Consider the following 22,270-nt stretch of genomic DNA (forward strand, 5'->3'; position numbering starts at 1 on the left):
TCAGCCCATGGTTTTGAGCGCAGTCCCTTGTCCTAAGCTCCATCTCTTCCCTAAAGCAACCTTCCCCTCCTCTCATCCATGTTGTGGCCACCATTGACTTTCTCCAAAGGGGGAGGATATGGGGCAACCAAGATCACCAAAATCAAACTTGCAGGCACTCCGTATACGACATTTCCCTTCATGTCACAAATTTGGACGGTCAACCAGCCATGAATGCCATTTTCTGTGCCTTATCAGGACTCTTTCTAGTGTGATAGAAATGAGAGTTGTTTATATATTTCCCACTAATAACATTATAACTATTGAACCTACAGAAGTGAATATCTAGTGTCCTGTGGACTTGAATTGCAGTTGTGTGTTCTTCTAATCCTCAGTTCTGAGATTGTTTCAAGATGATAACTCAGGAGTTGCATTAATACTTTATTATCAATTATCAAAACTCAGATCCAAAGATATAGAAGGATAAGGAAAAAGGAGTTTTAGTTTTCCAAATCTTGAATTACAATCTTATGCATATATTTTGATTAGAACCAAATTTTGTGCAGCTTTACTTAGTATAAACTCTCATTTTGGGACCCTCTTGGAATATTCATACATAATACCTTTATTTATTTGAACAGCTTGAAGTTCAAAATAAAACAGACTAGACATAATCCATGTAACAAATAAATCAATTTGATGATTGCGTTACACCACTTCTGGAAAATCCCACTTTGATACATTTTCTCATGCTAATGAATTTTATGAGGTAACCCAGACCTTAAAATTGATCAATAGGCTCCCACCCTCTGGAACATCCTGCCCCCGGAGCTGAGGCAGGCCCCTTCGCTCCTGACCTTCCGGAAGACTTGGCTCTGCCACCTCACTTGGGGCAGGAAGGGGAGTAGTCATTCTTGGGGATGGCTGGTACCTTAGAGTGCTCCTCACATACATATGAACTGAACTAGATCTTTTACTGCCATCTGGATTTTATTTTTATTTTTTTATATTTATATTTTGTATTTGTATTTACATTTTATATACTGTTTATGGTTATTATTTTTAACTTGTTAGCTTTGTTGTAAACTGCCCAGAGTCCTTCTTTTGGGGGGAGATGGGCGGTGGCAAAATTTGAAAAATAAATGAGTAAATAAGTAAGTATCTTGGACTTATTGGACTCCATTGCATTTCTATAGAAAAGGAATGGGTAAATTAACCTATTGTTGGAGATTAAACCAGAGTATTCATTCAAACATGTTTTTGCAATGCCCTAAAATCATTAAATTCTAGGAAGAAATCATGACATATATTAATTTGACTTTGAGGCAAATTGAGTATTTTTAGATGTCCATTTTCTCTTGAATTACTTAACTATGTAGTGGATTGATGGCCGGACCACAGAACCGGATTCTCTGTGCCCTTCTCAAGAGATGCCTCCTTCAGATTTGGAGATATACATTTATGCCCCCAATTACTCAGTAGGCTGATGTTATTTGTGACTTATACATGAATTGGTTACAGATATGGGCCATGTTACTGGTGGTGTTTTTCTTTTTAGGGTTTGCCCCACTTGGTTGCAAAGTCTGCTTGTTTTTGCACCATGCTCACCTAGTCACCCAGTAAAGCCATCAATGCATGATGCAATGAGGGGTTTTGTTTTTCAGCCAGCTTGTCCCAGAGGCTGACGCTTATTGGGGCTGAGAGGGAGGGACTGGCCAAGGACACCGAGCTGCTTTCTGCATTGAGGGGGAGACTAGAAACCGGGTTTCCCAGCAAGGTGCAACCATGCTGGCTCTCCCAAACAGAGACTATGGATGAATGATTATAATGAGATATAATTATCCTTTATTGAAACTTTTATATCAACATTTATACATATAAGATATATACTCATACCCACACAGTGCTGAAGTACTGAACATATTAATAAAAGCTTTTTTAATGAAAACTGCTGGAAGACAGATTCCAGTACTGGTTAAACATGTTCTGCCAGCTACTGCTCAGCACTTTTTTTAAATCAGTGAATATACGACAAACAGATTATTATTGCGGAAGTTATAGCTAATAATTAGAAATTACTGGAAGTTCATATTGGAGAAAATTAAATACATGATTTAATTATTCTACATTTTTTTTAGTTTATATTTGAAAAGCCAATTTCTGGGAATTAATTTAGAATTAGGGATACCTAAGTGGGAATGCGATACTATGGAAATCATCAGAAACAACATTCTTGAGGAACTGATTTAGGCCACTGTATTTTTAGAATGGCATTTTAGGAACTTACGCAGACATGCAGGAGTTGACTGCCATCCCTCCTCACTGCACACAACGGTGTCACCAGTGGTTTTTTTAAGGGTTTCAAGCCCCTCTTTACATTCATACTGAAGTTCATCCCCAGAGAAGAAAACCGACTTCGTTGAGTTGAGGATAAACATATCTGCAGGTGGCTTTTGACACGTCTCTGAGGAATCAAAGAGTGGATATTATTAATGACCCGCTGTTCTTTTCTCATGAGCGCCGGCCATAAGCTCAAAAACTCCCACTGAAGAGTGACCTCTCAGGCGTAGGCACATGCAGGAAGTAACTGGTGAGTTGCTATAAATAAGCTGCCACTGCTTCACACTGGTGATTTTGGCAAACACGGTTAGTTGTTCTTCAACTGGGCCAGGAGGCAACAATAGACAACTTGGTCTTGCCGACTGGTTCACTGCCCCCTTCATGATTCTAGCATCTCTTGGCATATCCACAGGGCCATACTGAGCATCTGATGAACACGTTGATTTTAGATCTGAGTTTCCTTCTATGTCATGATGCACAAGATTCTGACTTTGAAATCCTTCCACAAGGAATAAAGGGCAACATTACATATTAGGTCTGAATAGCACTTCGGATTCAAAGGCAGAAAGCTGTTTTGTTCAACTCCTGAACAAGATGCATGGTTTTTCAGGATTCTGCTGCAGTTGTGGAGAACTGCCATGCAATCCCAGGAACTGCAATCCCAGGCACTGCAGACAGTTGCATGAGCACCCTGAGTGCTTTGAAGTACCTTTTGCTTTTGAACCTGAAGTGAATCTCACCCCTATTATATGTTGTGTACAGAAAATGATAGGTATTCAACCTCTGAGGCTTTCTTGCAGTATTGTGAGTGTAACGAGATGCGTCTCTCCCTGTAAATGAAAACTCCAGCCCAAGTTGTGGCATCTCCTGAAAGACTTGTTTTGCTGGAACAACAGTGTTGGAATGCTAGTAAGACTTGTGAGTTGCCCATTTGCCAAACTCCTAAGAAAAAGAAGAAAAATATTGAAATTGTATATGGAATGGTAGATTGTTGCTTAAGTGAAAGGCAAATGAAGAGTTCATTCAGTCCTCCTTTATAAGAGAGGTGGTGGTGGAGAGCTTGGAGAACTGAAGGAGAAAGTAGTAGATAGAAAAGAGTAGTTCATGGCAGGGCAGCTGTCAGATGATGGAAGGTCAGAAGGAAAGGAAAAAGAGATAATCTGTGTGCATTTCGTATCTGAAAAATAAGAGAGAAACAGCAGGAGGCAGCATATGTCCTATAAATAAGTGATACCTCTAAACACCCCCCTTATATGCATATAATTTGTTCATACACTGTTATTGTTAAAAGAATTCTGGTCTTCCAAGCAAATGAGGGACACAATAATAAGGCCCCATGCCTAAGACACCATGTTATCAGAAGATGAGGTGGTAAGAAAGGGAGTAACATCAGTAGGCAAACTCTTCGTTTTCTCATTTGGGCTTAAACGGCATTTATTTATCCCCAAAATAGATTTAGAAGAAACAATGTTATTCTGACTAAATAAACCTGGCTTTTCCACCCAGGTATCTTGAAAAAGTCAGAGCTAATGGAGTGGCAGCCCCCACCCCCTGCCCAAAATACACTTTTGACCCCATGAAAATCTGTTCTTAAAATTAGGAGTAGCTTTTTCCATTTTCTGTCTGCACATTAATATGCCTATTGCCTTCTCTACTCTCTGTGAGCTACTCTGGCTGCGAGAAATTAGTGGAAAATGTAGAACGTTAATTACTTGCTTAGGATGCTAGTGGCTGAATCACGAGCACATGATTTCCTGCTAATTTTCCACACACCCTTGCCAGTGTGGAAAGAGGCCACGTATTCCAGCTCTGTCCCCTCCAGGGGTGTCATGTCCCTGTCATAACTCTTGCAACCCTCAGAGACCAATAGAGGTATTGAAATTGCAGCTCAAAGCTGCCAAAAAGTCACTTGCTGCTGATCTGAAAGGAACTGGTCCCACCAGACTTCCAGCAGGACATTTAGGAACCTCTCCAAGGCCTCACAACTCTGAAGGGCTTGTTGGGAAATGACAGCAATCCAAAACTGTTTAGAAGAAATTGGATTTGCTCTTAATACAAAGAATGAACAAATTAAGTGAAATTGTGGGGATGATATGACTTGGTATACTTAAATTTTGACTTCAACTTTGGTAACTTGGTTGCATTTTCTTTTCTTCCTTCCAATCTTTCTATTTTACCATTTCTCCTTTGGACTGTACTCTTGAGGCTGAAGAGAAACCAGAGTATATGCTGTCCTAGCGCTCAGTTATTATTTTATGCAGTGTTTAATTACAGACTGATCTTCATTTGGATGCCCCAGATTTTCATAGCCTCACAGAGTTCTGGAAGAAACAGAGGGTCTACAGAAATGTTTTCTGTTTCCATCTATACAATATTTTGTGTTATGGAGATAGGAAATAAAATGTAAATTCTACAAGCTGTTTTGTTTACCGTGAAAGTGTATACGTACTTAAGTTCCAAGTTATTTTTTTCAAATCCTCACCAAATCCAGTATGTTTTAGGGTGCTATACTTTTATAGACTTCTTGAAGAGATACACATTACAAATGGGTATTATATCAGATTATTCTTCAACTTCACTTAATAAGTTTTCCATGTCTCTGTGCCAGTCAGTTTTAATCTATCTTCCAATGGAATTGTATCTACTTACTGGTACACTTTGGCTCTGGGTTCCAGCCCTCTTCAAGGCACCGTGTCTGTCCCTCAGTCCCTCCTTCTGGAGTTGTATAGCCATCATAACATAGATATTTTGCTTCTTCATTGACCTGAAAACGCTGTTTCCGATGAGCAAAATACCCATGAGGTAGAGAAACCTTCTCACAGGTGCGTTCAACTGGTACTGGAAAAAGGAGTCATTAGTATAAATGTGAACTCCTCTGCATGGCCCACTAACCACAGTGTGAGGATGCTTCACACAGAGTTTCCAGGAGACTGAAAGGGATACCAGCTGCAACTCACTCCCAACCCACCACCAAGGTAGCCTGAACTTGACTTTTCCTCTTCTTCTTGTCAGTAGCTTGTGGTGCTACACAGCTTACCTGTCCTAACAACCAGGAAACACACTGAGACAAGGAACTGGTCTCTAATATTTATTACTAGTACTTAACAGGAATCCTAACAAACTGAAGAAGCGTGGGAAAAACCCAGACATATAACCCCCAAGGGTTAAGGCGGTCCCGATCTGTGTCTCTTTGAATGGCTGAACAATTCCTCAGTGCTACGCATGCGCTTGACAGTCTGGATGGGAGCCCCCTGCTCGCCATCCTTACTCATGACATCACCATTTGGACTGTCTCTGGCCCTCAGGTCAATTAAATTGAAAGCTGGGGAACTTCCCTGCTCCTTTTGTCCACCTAAGGCTGCTGTCAGGACATACCCCTGCTCCTTGGCCCATTTTCCAGTGCAAATCTTCTTTGGCAGTAGGTAATGAGCCACCTTTCCCACTTCTTCTGCCAACCCTGCCAGCACATACCAAGGGCTGCCAGGGCTTAGAGAGATGGAAAGAGAGTCATGTGTGGGGAAGGAAGTGACTTTATCCAGCAATTCTCTTACTGTACTGGGGTATTCTGTGGGATTGGAGAGCTGTTGGGGGAAAGGAAGCAGCTCCTTAGCTGCTCCCCCATGGTAAATCTGCCACCCAGCCCCAGGGAAGTAGCATAGCAGTGGGTGATCTAGCGGGCCGAGTGAATGCATTTTCTTACATGTGTTGGTGGTCCTCTGGAAGAACGCTGGATGTGATTCCAAATATGCACTGAGTGGTCTTCCAAAATGCACCACATGCATATGGATTAGATGCTGCGGGGCCTGATCCATAGACCACAAGGGCAGATTTACCATGGAAAGTCATTGGCTTTTAATCCTTCTGGATTTGCTTCCTTCTCCCTTTCTGAAGGTCACCATAGACTAGGAAACCATCTACCAGTTACAGCGCTGGCAAATGCAGAAAGGTTTGATCAATACCTAAGTTGACCTAAGTTTAGCCATCTATCAAAACCCCCTGCCTCTCTAAGTCTGAGCAGCTGATCTGGGGGATGGATGATGTGAAAGCCCCCCAGCTCTTTTGAACCCACTACCTTCTGGAGCCTCCTGATCAGCTGCCTGGCAAACTTGGGGAGGTGGAGAGTCTGAAAGAGTTGGGTTCTTGTATTGTACTTGCCACATCCTGGAACCAGCCAGAGGGCTATCAGTTCATTGGCGGGAATTGTCTATGAGGAAAGGAAAACTATACTCCTTTATGGGACAGCTCCTCCACTCCCCTGGACAGCTGGCTGGTGGTCCAGTTTGGACAGCAGTTTAGCATTCAATCCATGCTCAAGGAAAACCCACTGGGCAGCTAATTTGGTGGCTGCAGAAGTTCCCGGGCAAAGTTGGAGAGTGAGTCCTCTCAACACCCAGAAGTGGAGCCAATTGTCCTGCTTTACCTTGCAGAGGCCTGAGATGCCAACCAGCTGTTTGGCAGAGCTGTCACTCTCCATGACAAACAGTGGGGCCGGAGGAAGATTGCCTCTTTTCAAAGCCAAGAATAACGGGACGACGAGATAGGTAAGAGATGCTGTATTCAAAGCTTTGAAAAATCCATAGGCAGATTGAGTGAAGAAATTCCTGTGTCTGATTAGCCAGATTCCGGATTGTCTTTTGTTTTTTTAAAGACACGTAAAGCATCTACTTTGCCCCTTAATTATAGAAAAAAATAAACACATCATACTGCCTTAGAATCATGTGTTCCATATTTTAGTAGCATGATCTGAGTCTCCTCTGGGCATGCCTGTGGGAATTGCTCCAGGTGGACCATGGGCTGCAGGTCCTCACCTGTTTTTAATGTCCTCTATTCTGCTCCAGACCCTTTGGATTACATGGTGAAGGCATAGGTGACAGCATCAGGAGATTTGGAGCTTAATCCTATTAGGATGCTACTGGCACCCAAATGTATTTCTCTGCAACATCTCTAGCCATTTCCCTGAAATTGTTATGGAAGAATAAATGAGGAATATGAAATTGGAGCTGAATCCAGAGAAGATGGAAATGCTCAAGAACGGGTTTGAAAACTCCAGCAGAACATTCTGTTCTAGATGGGGTTATACTGCCCCCCATCCCAAAGACAACCACATATGGGGTTTGGAATCCCTAAAACTGTAAGGATATATTAGTGCTATGCATAGTGACACATAGGAGTAATAACATGATACGTTGCACCATCTGTGTGAGTGGAAGAGCGTGTTATATCAGTGGTATTACAGCTTCACTGATAGGATTTGGGGGATTAAGAGTTCTGTAGTTTTGCACAATTGTGGAAGTATTTGGAATACAGAGCTAATTCTTTTTACACAAATATGATCCTATATACAATACATAGAGTCCCCGGTTGGGGGAGATGGGCGGTGATAGAAATTTAAATTTTTATATGGGCGGTGATAGAAATTTAAATATATATATATATATATATATATATATATTCTCCTTTTCCCCCAATACTTTTATTAAGGTTTTTGAATAAAACACTAAAAGCCACCCAGAGTCACTTGTTTGTGAGATGGGCAGCTATATAAATTTGAAAAATAAATAAAGATAAGAAAAATATAAAGAAAAAAAGGGAAGGGAAAAAAATCCTGCCCCCTAAGAAAGCGACTCCTCACCCTCCTCACAGCAAGTATAAACAATTCCTTAATGTCTTTGCCTTCTCTTAGCTAAGAAATATATAACTCTTCATCCCATTGTCCATTTCTTAACAGTAGGCAAATCAAATAAGGAACATCTTCTCCAATCCAGTTACCAGCAAAAAATTAAAACAAAGCTCTAATTAACTGAAACATGTCAGATACAGAAAGGAACAAGACAAGGATGTCCTCTATCACCTTTGTTATTTATTTTAGTACTAGAAGTTTTAAAGAGAGATATTAGAAGTGATGAACGAATAAAGGGACTAAAAATCAAACAAGAGGAATTTAAATTAAGAGCTTTGGCTGACCATTTAGTTTTGATATTACATGATCCCCTGGAGACTGCAGAACATCTGATGAAGAAACTGAAAGAATTTGGGTCATTGGCAAGACTCAAAGTAAATAAACAAAAAACTAAAACGTTAACAAAAAACATGACCCTGTCCAATCAAGATTTATTGATGGGCAAGACGGGATTTCAGATTGAAAAAAAGGTCAGATATCTGGGGGTAATTTTGTCAATTAAAAATAGTATGTTGTTACAAAATAATTATGTTAAAATTTAGAATGACGTGAAAAGCGGTTTGATAAGTTGGGGGAAATTGCAATTGTCTCTCTTGGGAAGAATATCTGTGATTAAGATGAATGTTTTGCCTAGGGTGCTGTTTCTTTTCCAGACTATACCAATTTTGTCAACAGATTTACTATTTAAAGAATGGCAGAGGGATATTTCCAAATTTATTTGGCAAGGCAAGAGACCAAGAATTAAATATAAACTGTTACAAGATGCCAAAGAACGAGGAGGTTTGGGCCTGCCTAATTTGAAATTGTACTTGGATGCCTGCTGTTTGCTTTGGATGGAGGAATGGATTACCTTGGAGAACAAGAAACTACTACAGCTTGAAGGACATGAATTGAGATTTGGGTGGCATGCTTACTTATGGTATGACAAAGTTAAAGTTAATAAGGATTTTAAAAATCATTTTATCAGGAACGCCATACTGAGAATCTGGAATACATATAAGGTAAGGTTATCTCCAGATGTACCTTTATTGTTGTCACCTCAGGAAGCATTTGTTAGAAGAGAAAATGTGGGACCTATAAGTTGGTTAAAATATAAAGATTTGTTAAAATTTGAGGAAGGTGACCCAGAAATTAAAACAAGGGAAATGTTAGAGTTGGATGGATTTACTTGTTATTGGTTCACCTATATGCAACTGGTAGAACGTTTTAAATTGGACAAAAAGGACTATAAATTTGTTAATGAAATAACTCAGTTTGAAATGGACCTTTGTATAAATGATGACCATGTAATTACTAAGATATGTAAGATGTTGTTATAGATGAATATGGAAGATGAACAAGTCAAGGACTGCATGACAAAATGAGCTAAGAATTTTGCATATAATATCTTGGATCAATGGGAGAATATATGGACGAAAGGTTTGAAATCATGCTGAATTATCAGTTAAAAGAAAACTTCTATAAGATGATGTATCATTGGTATTTAACTCCTGATAAGTTGTCAAAAATGTATAATGGTGTAACTAAGGTCTGTTGGAAATGTTTACAGGGTGAAGGAAACTTTGAGCATCTTTGATGGACTTGTAAGAAGGTTAAAAAGTTCTGGGATCAAGTATGTATTATTATTCAAAACATTCTTAAAGTAACTGTACAAAGAAAACCAGAACTTTTTCTTTTGGGATTGACGGAAAAGGAATTAGAGAAACAACATGGAGTGTTGTTGTTATATATGATCATGGCCGCAAGATTGTTATATGCACAACGATGGAAAGATCCACAAATACCTACAGTTGAAAATTGGATTGTGAAACTAATGGACTTGGCTCAAATGGCTAAATTGACAGCTTTAATATGAGATCATTCTGTTTCTGCATTTATATCAACTTGGCAACCACTTTTGGATTACTTGCTTGTAATAGAAGAAACTGATCTTTTGATTTTGGGTTTTAGAGATTAAATGGTTTGCTTTAATAGAAATAACATTAAGATAGCTTAATTAATTGAAATATATATCTGTATCGGAGGAAGTCGGAAGTCACTTTCCTTTTCTGTTTTTCTTTCTACTGACACTTTCATAGTGTGCTCTTTTTTCTTTAGTTCTGTTTTCTATCTGTTCTATCTTCTCTTTTAGTTGTATCTTAACTGTATCTTGAAAATAATAAAGTTTTATAAATAAAAAAAACAAAGCTCTAAGATTTTAACATTAATTAACATATATAAAACGCAACATCCCACATCTCATCCTTTAACTGTAACAAAATCCCATTTAAAAGTCATGAAATGTTCAAAAAGGGACCATTTCTCCTTTGCAAAAGACAAGCCCCAACACACCACATTCCAATTAACAATTTATCTTCAAAGATACATTCCTTATCTCCACTCTAAAGTATAGGCACATCCACATTTCACAAGTATAAAATAATCCCAGCATCCTAATACAGACAAAAAGCTAAAGTTTAACTAACAAAAAGACACAATTTCTCCTTTTTAAAAGCAGTTAAATGTAAAGCCATCTACCGTATATTCTATCAAGTTAGGATTATATAGAATAACTCCAGGGGGACAAGCTTTTACATCATATTCATTTTAGACAAATCCAATATGATATCACTAAATCCAGCAAGAATTACCCAGAATGACAATCTATTCCATCTTAACCCTAATGAAACAAGCCAAATTTGTAGTCTTTTCTTCTATTATACAAGACAGTCTTTCCCTACAATCCATTCAGGCAATTGCCGATCCCCGCTGCAAACGTCTTCTACACTTTAAACCATCTCTTTTGTAAATTCAGCAAAAAGAGATTATTCCAATTACTCTCTGGGATTATCCTTTCTGTTTCCTTCTTGATTTTTAGAACCTCATCTGGTATATCTAGTAACAGATTTTCATTCAAAGCGTTCATATTCTCCTTGGGTAAATTTTGCTGTGAATCACGTTTGGTAACCTCTTTATTTGAAAACAACCTCTCTAGGAAACACAACACAGCTTCCACTCCACAACACAGGTCTCTGAGCAGTTCTTCACAGATGTCTCTAAATGCCATTATAAATTGCTTGTCTCCAAACTCAATTTTTTCCCCTTCTCTACAAGCATATTTTTATTTTTTATTTAAAAAAAAAAACTTCAAAACCTTAATATTTTAATATTCAAAGTCCAAGACCTCCAACGTTTTCCGTAGCCTTCCTCACACATGACCCCTTCCATCTCCCTCAGCCCTGGCAAGCCTTGGGTATCGGCTGGCAGGACTGGCGGGGCTGGCAGAAGAAGTGGGAGAGTCGGTTCTTTGGAGCAGCAGGGGAGCCCTTAAGGAAGAGGGCTTACCTTACTTTTGTCTGTTTATTTTAAGTTCTTGGAGATTATAAAAATGAATCTTCATAGTCTTATATTGAGGATTAAGAGCATTCACCCATCTGGTGTTCCCAATCTTGTCAGTCCAAAGGGGTCTAACTTCCTTCAGTCCAGTAATAAGCCGTTTCCCAAAGCAATTAGCAGGGAAAGTGCATGACCTTATTGTCCTCAAAAGGCTCCATTTTGCAGCTGGAGCAATGAAGGAATTCCCTCGTCTCCTAGTCCCCCTGCCCCCCGAGAACTCTGTCTTGAGCGAAGCACCAAGAAAAATATCTACAGCAAAGCATGATAAGTAATTTCAGGTCAGGCATTTTTAGCTGACAGTCCTAAAGCTTACCTGGTTGGATGCACCTTGGAACAGGTGACCAGTCATTTCTTGTGCACCTGACTGTTGACTGCTGCTCTGCAGGAGAATATCCATCGTAACAAGCAAATGTAATGTTGTCACCCTCTATGTAGTTGTTCTGATAAGTATAAACGAAGTAACCATGACGAAAACGTGAAGAAGGATCACACGTTTCTAAAAGCAAAAGGAGCGGTTAGTTTCATAATTCATGGTTATTGGAAGGCAATTCATACTCCACCTGATAGCTAATTCACAGAGATGTCAAGAAGATGATGAGGAAAAACTCTATTTTTCTGTTTTTTTCTTTGTTTTTGTTTTAAAAAATGACCCAGGTCTTCACCTCTCTCATTTAAGGTTTTCGTACACGGACTTTTGCAAACCATACACTCCGAAACAGCCTTGAGGGTCCCTGGAGACAGCAGTAGAAGTCACACCAAGCAGGCAGAGGAATCGAGGAACAGGCTGAGATTGCTACTGCGCGCTGCTTCTCCCAGGTCAAAGCGAGGTCAGAGTAGCATCTCCCCAGCCTGTTCTGTTTATGCTTGGCGGTATCTCCTGTGTTCCTCATCACAACAGAAAATGCAAAGGAGAAAAAATTACTTACTGAAACACTTTGGTTCTGGGACAAAGCGAGAATTGATGCATGTAGCCCTGTGCCATGTTTGTCTGTTTTCAGGCAGAAATCCACGATAACAATAAAAGTCAATAGTTTGTCCCTCCCATCTTGGAAATGCTGTGTTCCACTGATTATGATAATAATCAGACATTCTTCCATTTTCTATACGGATATAGTCACAACCCTTTCCTGCAGAAAAGAGGAGACGGAAAAAAGTAAAGCACCCCCAAATTCAGAATATTCTATTAGCTCATGTGCTTTGCTTAAGTCTGTGCTAGCATCAGGGATGAACCTGTTATTAATGTTGTTGTTCTAGCACAATATCAGAGTCTGGCCTGGATTTCTCCCCTGCATCGGAAGAAGGAAACAGAGCGTGTCAATGGGGGATGGGAGAAGAGGCCCTTATTTCTTCCGCTTACCATCTTTTTGGGCTGTGGGGAGAATGGAATGATGATGGCCTGACGCCGTAGATCTTAAAGTGGAGAAATTGTAGAATGGTACTCAAGGTTTTTGCAACTTCTTTCTACCTTCCTGTTTTAGGAAAGTGACTTATCAAAGCACTATTACTATGGTTGGCCACACAGTCAGCCCGATGTTTAGACTGGATTTGGCATTTTGACCCACCTATCGAGTCCTTCCCAAGGGCCTAGGGTAGGGAGGTGTTGTTTGATGGTGTAAAAGGTATCGTCACAGTTCCAAGTAAAGCTGCCTTTTGCAATTGACTGATGCTGATTTGGCAGTGCTGGTGGTGTTCCAGTGGTGCCCCAGATGTTTTGCGATTGCACCCAAGGCACTGTGGGCACTATCTTTGCTTTCTTTTGGCACCGTTGTTCTGCTTCTATTTGCAGGTCTTTGTATTTTGTGATTTTCTGCAGTTCTTTCTCTTCTATTCTGCTGTCTCCAGGTATTGCAATGTCCACTACCCAGACGTTATTGTCTTTCTTATCCACAGTTGTTAAGCCTGGGGTGTTGTGCAGCATATGCTTGTCTGTCTGGATTCTGAAGCCCCAGAGCACTTTGCCTTCTTCATTTTCTGTTACTTTCTATTACCCGTTCTTGCCTGCAGGCAACTGGTATTTCTTGCAGATACGCCAATGCGCCATCATTGCTACTTTGTCAGGCCAGTGTTTGTAGTCAGTCTGTGCAATCTTCTTGCAGCAGCTAACCAGGGGCTCCACTGTTTCCTAAGCTTCTTCTCAGAGGCAGCATTTGCTGTCTGTTGCTGTCTTCTCAATTCTGGCTTTATATGCCTTTGTTGTAAGGCTTGGTTCTGTGCAGCCAGAATTAGCCCCTCTGTCTCTTTCTTCAACTTTCCTGCCCTTTGCCATTGCCAGGTCTTCTTGTTGCCTGCTTTGCCTGCTAGGTTTTTCATGTACTGGCCGTGTAATACTTTGCCTTGCCATGTCTCTTTTCTGTTCATCATTTGCTCACTTTCTTGTAGGCCAGTTTGGTCTCTTTGGTATCCAGGAGACCTTCATGGTCTACTAGCTTCAGGGCATCTTCCACACTGTCCTTCAGATATTCTTCCAATACCCTTTTTTCTTCTTCAACTGTCTGCTGTACTTGCAATGTTCCACGCCCACCTATGCTCCTTGGTAAGTAGAGTCTGTCAATGTCACTGCGTGGATAAAGGGCAAGGTTCATTGTCATTATTTTTCTGGTCTTCCTATCCAGGGCTTTTAGTTCTACCTGAGGCCAGTCCACTATTCCAGCTCTGTATCTAATGACTGGAATTGCCCAGGTGTTAATCGCCTTGATGGTATTTCCTCCACTGAGTTTGGACTGTAAGATCTTCTTCACTCTCATGATATATTCACTACTAATCTTCTTGACTTCAGTGTGCTTGATGTTGTCAGCTTGAAGGATGCCAAGGTATTTGTAGTGATCTTCTTCCTCCAGCCTCTTGATGTTATTTCCATAGGGCATCTTGATTCCCTCAGTTTTCACTATTTTCCCCCTGTTGTTGGTAAGGGTGGCACAGTTGTCCAGTCCAAACTCCACTGCAATATCTTGGCTGTACGTTCGGACAGTGTGGAGCACTATTTCAGATGGTGTTTTTCCATACAGCTTCAGATCCTCCATGTAAAGGAGGTGGGGTAGCCTGGCAGATGGCTTTGATGTTTGATAGCCACGGCCGGACTTGTTCAGTATTGTTGACAGAGGAATCAATGCGGTGAGAAACAGTCGTGGTGAGAGTGAGCCTCCTTGAAAGATTCCTCTCCTGGTGTTAACCTCCCCCAGTCTATCACCATTGACCAGAAACTGTGCCTTCCATTCTGCCTTTGATCTTTGCACAAAGCTTCTGACGTTTCTACTGACTCCTGTTATTTCTAGGCACTTGATTATCCAGTCACGTGGCAGGGAATCAAATGCCTTCTTGTAATCAATCCAAGCTACATTGAGGTTGGTCTTCCTTCTCTTGCAATTTTCCAAAACAGTCTTTCCGTTTAGGAGCTGATCTTTTTTTCCTCTGCTGTTTGGGCGGTTTCCTTTCTGCTCAGGTGGAAAGAGCTTGTTTTCAAGTAGATGCTCTTGGGCTGCATCAGCTACCACACCAGTTAGCAATTTGAAAGTTGTTGGTAAGCAGGTAATTGGCCTGGTGCTGCCCCTTTTGTTGGGTCTTTCATTATCAGGTAGGTTTTGCCACTTGTTAACCAATCTTCAATTTCACCTCCTTGCAGTATGGTCTTAAACCGCTTGGCTGTGAGGGGTGCAGATCAGTCAGATGCTTCAGCCAAAAACCATGCAGTTCATCTTCAGCTGGTGCTGTCCAGTTCTTGATCTTCCTTGCCTTCCTCTCCACCATTTCTGCTCTTATTACAGGTTCTTTTATTTCAGCTTCTTTTTTATTCTTATCCACCTCCTTTATCCAAGCAGCACTCGTGTTGTATTTCTTTGGGTTGTCCCATAGCTGCACCTAGAACTGCACTGTTTCTTCTTTCTCCGGCGTTGGCTGGTTCTTTGCAGTCTCCCCATTGATGGATTGGTAGAAGCGTTTCCGATTTGACTGGACTTGGAGCTTCTGCCTATAGTGTGCAATTCGAGCTTCATATATGCTGATCTTATAAGCTATGGCTGTTATTTGCTGCTTTATTATTTCCAGAGCTTCCTTGATCTTCCTTGTCTCTAGGTGACATTTCTTTATCAGGTACTCTTTGGTCTTCTTGTTCTTCAGCTTCTGTTCCTTCATCTGTTCTAGCTTGCTTGCATTTGACCTTAGAATGCTGATCTTATTTTCCAACCTGATCTTCCATTTTGGTGATGCACTGTTTGGCTTTTTTTCTTGTTTATTGATTTTGCATCCAAGATCTTCAGTCATGACTCCAGCCATGCTGTACATCAGCTGGTCTGTTTCTTGCAATGAGCTGGTACTTACAGTATATTTGATATTACATTTTGGCGTCTTTTAGTACTTGTGCTACCTTTTTTTTTTATAACAAGCTTCAATGCAGGCAATCTATTCTTTTTTTTTTTGTACCGTTCTAGATGATTAGTCATTCTTTGTTTCAGTTCCTCCTGTTTCTCAGTTAGAGGACTTGGTTCTTTCTGAGGAGAAGGCAGAGAAGAGGGTGCCTGGTTTGAGAATGAAACTGGTTCAGTAGCCATACTGGCTTCCTCTATTGCCAGCTTGCCCTGGTTTGCCTCGGGAGTCTGAGCTACTTCTCACAAGGCTTCAGTTTCTTTGCCCTGGGTAGACCTTTGCAATTCTTCCAATTCTACTTCTGTGAATACTTTATTTCGTATTAAAAATTGACGTTGATCTGCTAGCCTCTGTTCTGTTATTTCTGATTCTAGATGTTGTTCTTTCCAGAAGGGGTGCATTCTTTTCAGATATCCTCTTCTCGTTTGACTTGATTCGTAATAGCAGGTCATTATTTCTACATTCTCAGTCTCTGTATATTTGCGATGGGAACCACCTTTTCTACAGCTGCTGGCCCTGGTTACTCAGCCAACAAACCTGACTCCTGTAGCCCACTTGTCACCAGATGTCCAGGAACTCAAACACCTCACGCAGTCCTTGTTGACCTGGGTGACGACTGATCCGGTATAGGTTTCTGTAAGTTAGGTCTCACCTTATGGTCTATGGATGAGGCATTCTTTGTCTGGATCCTCTGATGAGACCTGTCCAGTATGGCTGAACCTCGGGCATAGCTCTCCTCCTCCTCAAAGCACGCAACCCCACAACCGCATCAAGGTAGTGCCTCACTGGGGGATGACAATGATGATTCTGCCTTTTCATATACTGTAGAACTCAAGGCAGCAGGGAACATAGCTAAGGCTCCTGCCTCCTATATCCCCCAAAACAACAGCCTGTGAGGTGGGTTGGGCTGAGAGTGACTGGCCCAAAATCACCCAGCGGCTTTCATCCTAAGGGAGGCCTAGACCTCACAGTCTCCTGGCTTCTAGGCCAGCACCTTCACCACTACGCCAAACTGGCTCTGGAGTATAGGTTTATCGAGAGGTGTTAAGTGAGAAGTTGAGAAAGAAGTAAGTCTGCCAAGTTTTTTGTATAATAAAAGCCTTCCTGGAGACACTAACAGTCCTCTCCTTGTTGGCAATCTGCAACTTTTCCAAAAGAGCCCTCTCACTGTGTGCTTGGCTTTCTGTGCTTCGTGCACCAGTGGCTTCTCCTCTGTATTCTTGTGCAGAGCATGGCTAAGGAAAGGCTCAGATTTCTAAAATTAAGCCTCTAAGCTTCTCCCCACCCCAGGTGTTTCTCATGGTTACCTGTTTCCTCATCTTCTCCTGCACTCTACTTTAAAAGTTTTATCTTTTCGTTTTGGAAATGATTTGCCAAGGCCATCCACTTATGTTAAGTAATGGTGATGTGGGGAGGGGGGCAGGGGTTGCTGGTGTTGTCTCACAGAAACATTTCCTGGCTGACAAGCAACAGCTATAAACAATTAAGTGTGCTGAATTAGAGGTATGGATAATTGTGGTAGAATGACATATAAACAGTGAAACCTTCCTAGGGATGAACTTAGCTGATGCAGACAGGTGTTGCTTTTGAGGAAACCTGCATGTGTGGGGCTTTCATCTCTTCATACTGGGCATTTGGTTCTGGATGTACTCAGATGCTTCATTCCCTGTTTAGCTTCTACTGAAAGAAAGCCAACCTGCACACACATCTTTGATTGGCCTACTGAATCCCACCATGTGAAATGATCACAAGTTCTGATAATATTCCTCACCAAAGACTTCCTTTCAAGGTTTGCACCAATTATAAGCTGAGAACTAAATTATACTGCTTTGGTCCTAAGAAAAAATGCTTTCCTCAGCTAATATTTTAAGAAATGACTCTTTCCAATAAAAAATGACTCTTTGATTGCCTCATCAGGAACATTTGCGCATACTATTCAGTAAGTCTTTTTTTCCTTTCATCCTTATTTCTCATTCCATTTCTAAGCTTCAGATCCTTAAACATGGCCATTCAGATACAAGGACATTATTAGACAGGTAATGTAGCACTACTTAACATTGTGAAAATAGGTTGAATAGCAGATTGCAGCCACTGAGATACAAGTCACAATCCAGTAGATATGGCTTTGGTCACATACTGAATTCCCCTGGCACCCCCTGCCCCCTTCTGGAGGGGAAAAAGAGTTACGACTTTTAAGACAAAAAGTAGTTCCCGGCTGCAAGCTGGGAGAAGGACTTCTATCTTCCCAGCAGCCTCTGAGAAAATGTCCAGGAACCCTGAAACAGAAGACGATTTGATTCAGAATGTCTTCTGTTTTTGGTGAAAGAGGTAGAATGTCTAGCCAGGAACTTGGGTTAAGATTTAGATGTCCATTTTCTGGTGATGCTAAGTTCCATCGTTTCCAAGTCACTGTAGAAGTTATGGAACAGAATGATTAAGTTCAGCTTTATGCATGCTTCAGGCAGGTTCGTAAGATACAATTTTTTTAAAAAAATTGATAGATGTGATCACTGATGAGAAAGCAAAACCTCACCAGTATCTTTAAGGAGATTTTGGACAGACAGAATTCCAGGAATTGTGGTTTGCCCAGAGCATTGACCTTTTTTCTGGATTTCTGTTTCTTTTTCAACCAAAATTGCCAGTCACCTGGGGGACTTCTCATGATACATTGCAGTGGCTACAGCTATGGGTTAGGACAGGAAAGAGGCAGGTTCATATTCCTTCTTTTTCATGAAGCATGTAAGATGATCTTGATTCAATATCTGGATATTAAAGCAGGATAGAAAATCTAATAAGCAGAACAAAAAATCACCAGAATATCTTTTTCTGAACAACTCTGTTGTATGTAGATAATGACATATCTCATTGTGATTTAGTGTGACAAATGAGCTCCTGACTTCAGCATTCTTTGGTTTAAAGAAGACTTTCTGAACTCCTCATGAGTTTCAGATTTTGAGTTCAGTGGTGGTTAAACTGGAAACTTAGAACATTTTAGGAAGGTACTGCCAAAGTCCGACTACTGGGCCACCTTTTGGCTAACTTTTTTTTACTGTTTCTCCTTGCCTCTTTAAGGTTATTTCTTTTTAAAGTTCAGTTTTGATAAAAAAACAATTTTGTCATCAGAATTGCTAATAATACCCAAATCTCGGTTTAGTTTCCCTACCATCACCTTTGGATAAGTCACCATTGATAGTTTTTGGACAACATGGATTTCAAGAGTGCTTAAACAGCTTGTGGCTTTTGACAACCTTTATAGAGAGTGGACTGTGCTCACTGTGTTTCTCAAGCATCTGTAAACCAAACAGGACATGAGATCCTTGTGTTTTTCTATTATTCTAGACTGAGGCAGTTCTAACTTTTACTCTGTCTTTTTCTTTCCCTCCTTAAAGCTATGCATGTCATGCCTGCAGCCATCGGCGTTCAACATTTCTTGGTGTTTAGCCCTTCTGCCCTGCCATTTCAGTAATACTCCTTCCATTCCTCATTTAATAACATTTCATTTCCTCAACTTAGGATTTTCCTTCTATTGCTGCATTAGGTCTAGTCATGTGCTAGGAAAAAAGATAAACTAGCAAACTTATCTGTCCCTTTTATGGCACAGGCTCATCCACATTTCCTGCTTGCCCCGAAGCAAAGATGCCCCACTAAGAGTTTGTTGAGGACCAGAATGCACAGCATTGTTCCCTGGCCCATCGCAATAACTGCTTCTGCCTGTCGTTTCTTGCTCTGCATCAGAACTTGTGTTGTCTGATTTCTGCTTCCACACCTAGTACTATGCAGTCTATCTGCGGTACACCTTTGCTTTCCCCTGGGCACTGGCAGCCACAGCCTTTTCACTTTGGGCTGCCTGACCCTGCCTGAAAAGAACTTTCCCTGTAAAGCCCACCTACACTTTGCTTTGTGAGCACTTGTCAGGCCTGGCATGGGGCTGCTTATATACCTGAAAAGGGCAGGGTTTGGGAATACTGATAGACCAACTCCTGTATGGGCGAGGCACCAGCATACCTCTGAATTTCACCTGCTGTGAATAGATAATGTGGCATCTACGTTTACCTGTTTGTCCCTGCCTGTCATCTTACAGAGGAATATCCCATGGAAATATCCCATTTTGTCTACTCTAATGTCATTTTGCACACTCCCCAGCATACTTCAGGGTACACTTGCCACTTCCTGCCAGCATTCCCTTGCAAGCTGGGATGAAATCCGCAAGAGTTCTGAGCATTTCTCCTTCTAGCTGTAAAACTATCCAGGACTGTTCTATAAGACCAATAAATCTTTGTCCCAAAATAGGACAGCTGGTAGATTGCAAGGCTGGCAAATGGCAAGGAGCTTCAACAAATATCCCCACTTCCCTCCAGAGACCTGTCAGATTGGTTATTTCTGGATGGAGGTTTACTAGTCTCAGAGACCACTGGTAGAATGGTTTACTGGTCTTCCTGTTGCATGGGCTTTCAAGAGACCAGGAGCATCTGTTCAGAAACAGCCCAGGGGGCACGTTATTGGTATGGGGCAGTAGAAGCAATCTTTTACCATATGCCTCCTCCCCAAAAAGTTGAAGGCTTTGTGAACTTTCAGACTCAAAGTGCATGAACGGGACACAAAACAGACCCATCTTTCCGGATTTAAAGGATTAGAATTGCTCTTAGCAAATACCTACTTTTTGGGCAAGGTGACTGAAAGGTTTATCGAAAGTGACTGATTAGGGAAGAAAAAATGCAAGCTGGTGGGATGTCTTATGCGGCCTGCAATGCCCTCTTGGCCTTTGGATGCTCTCACCTTACCCTCTTCTCCTATGCTACTCCCAGTGTTATGTTTCTGCCACTAACCCGCTTCCAAACTTTGCAGGCTGAGTAGGAGATTTCAGTTATCTTGACATCTGTTGGGAAACAAACACTGCCACTTCCAAGAAATTTCTGACTTGTGTCGCTGAGGAAGGCAGAGGGGGATCAACCATTTTGAACAGATACTAAGCAACAGGGAGGACTTAGGGCAGATCCACACAGTCTGTGGCACGGTGCAAGGACAGCCACTGTTTCCCTGGCACACGTCGGCCTGCTTCTGCCTGCATCTCAGGTTCAGATTTTGAGTTGGGCAGGTATGCGGCCTGTGTGAACGTGTGATTGTGTGAAGCTTTTAGTTCAGAAAGTGAACAAGGAAAGTTGCAAACCGACATCTGTAGCCCTGGAGCTGCTCTCCTGCCCTTGCTGTGGCAGGGTGTGGTTTCTTTAAAGAATCGCTCTGATTAAATCATCCTCTTGGGTCCCTACAATCTTCAGCGGGGTCCTACCCCTTGTGCTGTGGCTTACGGACTACTGGTCAGTGATGGCATGGAGCAGGTCTTCTGCTTGGTAGCAATGTGCTGTGGAATGACTGTATCATTATTTAATTTGCATTTACTCCATTTTTAATCTTGCTTTTCCTTGTTTTATTCTGGGACAATTTTATGACTATTATAAATGCCTTGGGAATTCTTTTATGAGAAAACTACAGAAATGCTACCATTACGACTAGTAGTTATAATAAACTAGCCTCCTGCCACCATAATTATCTCATCTCATCCACCCTAACTACAGGTATATCATTCATAAACAATGAAGCAATTCCTGCTCTAGACAGAAACTAAAAAGGAAAATCTACGTACGTTTGCAGATGGCAGGAGGCTTCCAACCATTCTCAGTGCACTTGGAAATCTTTCTTGGGCCTCCAAAGATAAACCCTTCTGCGCAGCTTATTTCGATTTCATCATCATACACATATTGAGGTTGTCTAGGTTGAAAGCGGCCATTCGTCACTTGTGGAGGGCGACACTGAATTGCTACGGAGGAATATGAATAGGGATACGTGGTCAATAAATCACTGTCTATGAGACTAACCTATTGCAAAAGGGGGAGAGGTGCCTCATGCTGTAGACCGTGGAGGTGGGCCTATAGAATTTATTTCATGTTTATGACGTTTTTCTTTCAATTTGCCAGTAACACAAGCTGTGGGACCTCTCTCTGTCTCATGTGTTTTGGTCCTGTCAGCAACACCAGATGGAGCAGATAAGGAAATCAACTCCACAGGAAGGCTAAGGCTACCTTCACTGAGATTGGCTATAGTAACAGAATCTGGTCAGTCTGGTTGTGCTGTATTCCTCCTCCCTCTTAAGGTTCAGTGAATTAGGAACCCTGGGGGTTGATACTGGCCACTTTGGGGAACCCTGACCCAAGGGTTTTGCCCTGATGCTATGTTCTCACTTTGCAGCCTGGCTTTATATGATTTTACAATACTCAGAAAAGAAGGGAAAAATAGGAATAGTGCCCAAATATGAGAACGACCAATAGTGAAGTCACAAGGTGATTTCAGTCTGAAACAGAGATGGTCAACTGATCTTCTGGGGATCAATTCCGCCTCCTATGAATGTCTCCAAAATAGCTTGAGCTGCCCCCTTGTGGGACTACACCCAGATTTTGATAGACAAAGCCGTTTAGATGAATTATGTTCCCCCTGTCCAAGGAGTGCTACATGAAACATTCATTTCTGTTTGGCCCCACATTT

At 41.4% G+C, this 22,270-nt stretch overlaps 1 protein-coding gene across 3 annotated transcripts in view; it reads right to left on the reverse strand.

Moving 5' to 3' along the window:
* The window catches only part of CFH (complement factor H), a 93,740-nt gene that overhangs the window by 40,236 nt on the left and 31,234 nt on the right, over window positions 1–22,270 (reverse strand). For all 3 annotated transcript variants that reach the window (XM_063298395.1, XM_063298397.1, XM_063298396.1), the window contains exons 7-11: window positions 21,375–21,548; window positions 12,301–12,501; window positions 11,688–11,870; window positions 4,969–5,157; window positions 2,267–2,443 (exon numbers count right to left, since the gene is read on the reverse strand). In XM_063298395.1, coding sequence (XP_063154465.1) covers window positions 2,267–2,443; window positions 4,969–5,157; window positions 11,688–11,870; window positions 12,301–12,501; window positions 21,375–21,548 — 924 coding nt within the window. The remainder of the gene's footprint in view (window positions 1–2,266; window positions 2,444–4,968; window positions 5,158–11,687; window positions 11,871–12,300; window positions 12,502–21,374; window positions 21,549–22,270) is intronic.

Source organism: Candoia aspera, chromosome 3, assembly GCF_035149785.1.
Source record: "Candoia aspera isolate rCanAsp1 chromosome 3, rCanAsp1.hap2, whole genome shotgun sequence".
In the NCBI taxonomy this organism is placed as follows: Eukaryota; Metazoa; Chordata; class Lepidosauria; order Squamata; family Boidae; genus Candoia; species Candoia aspera.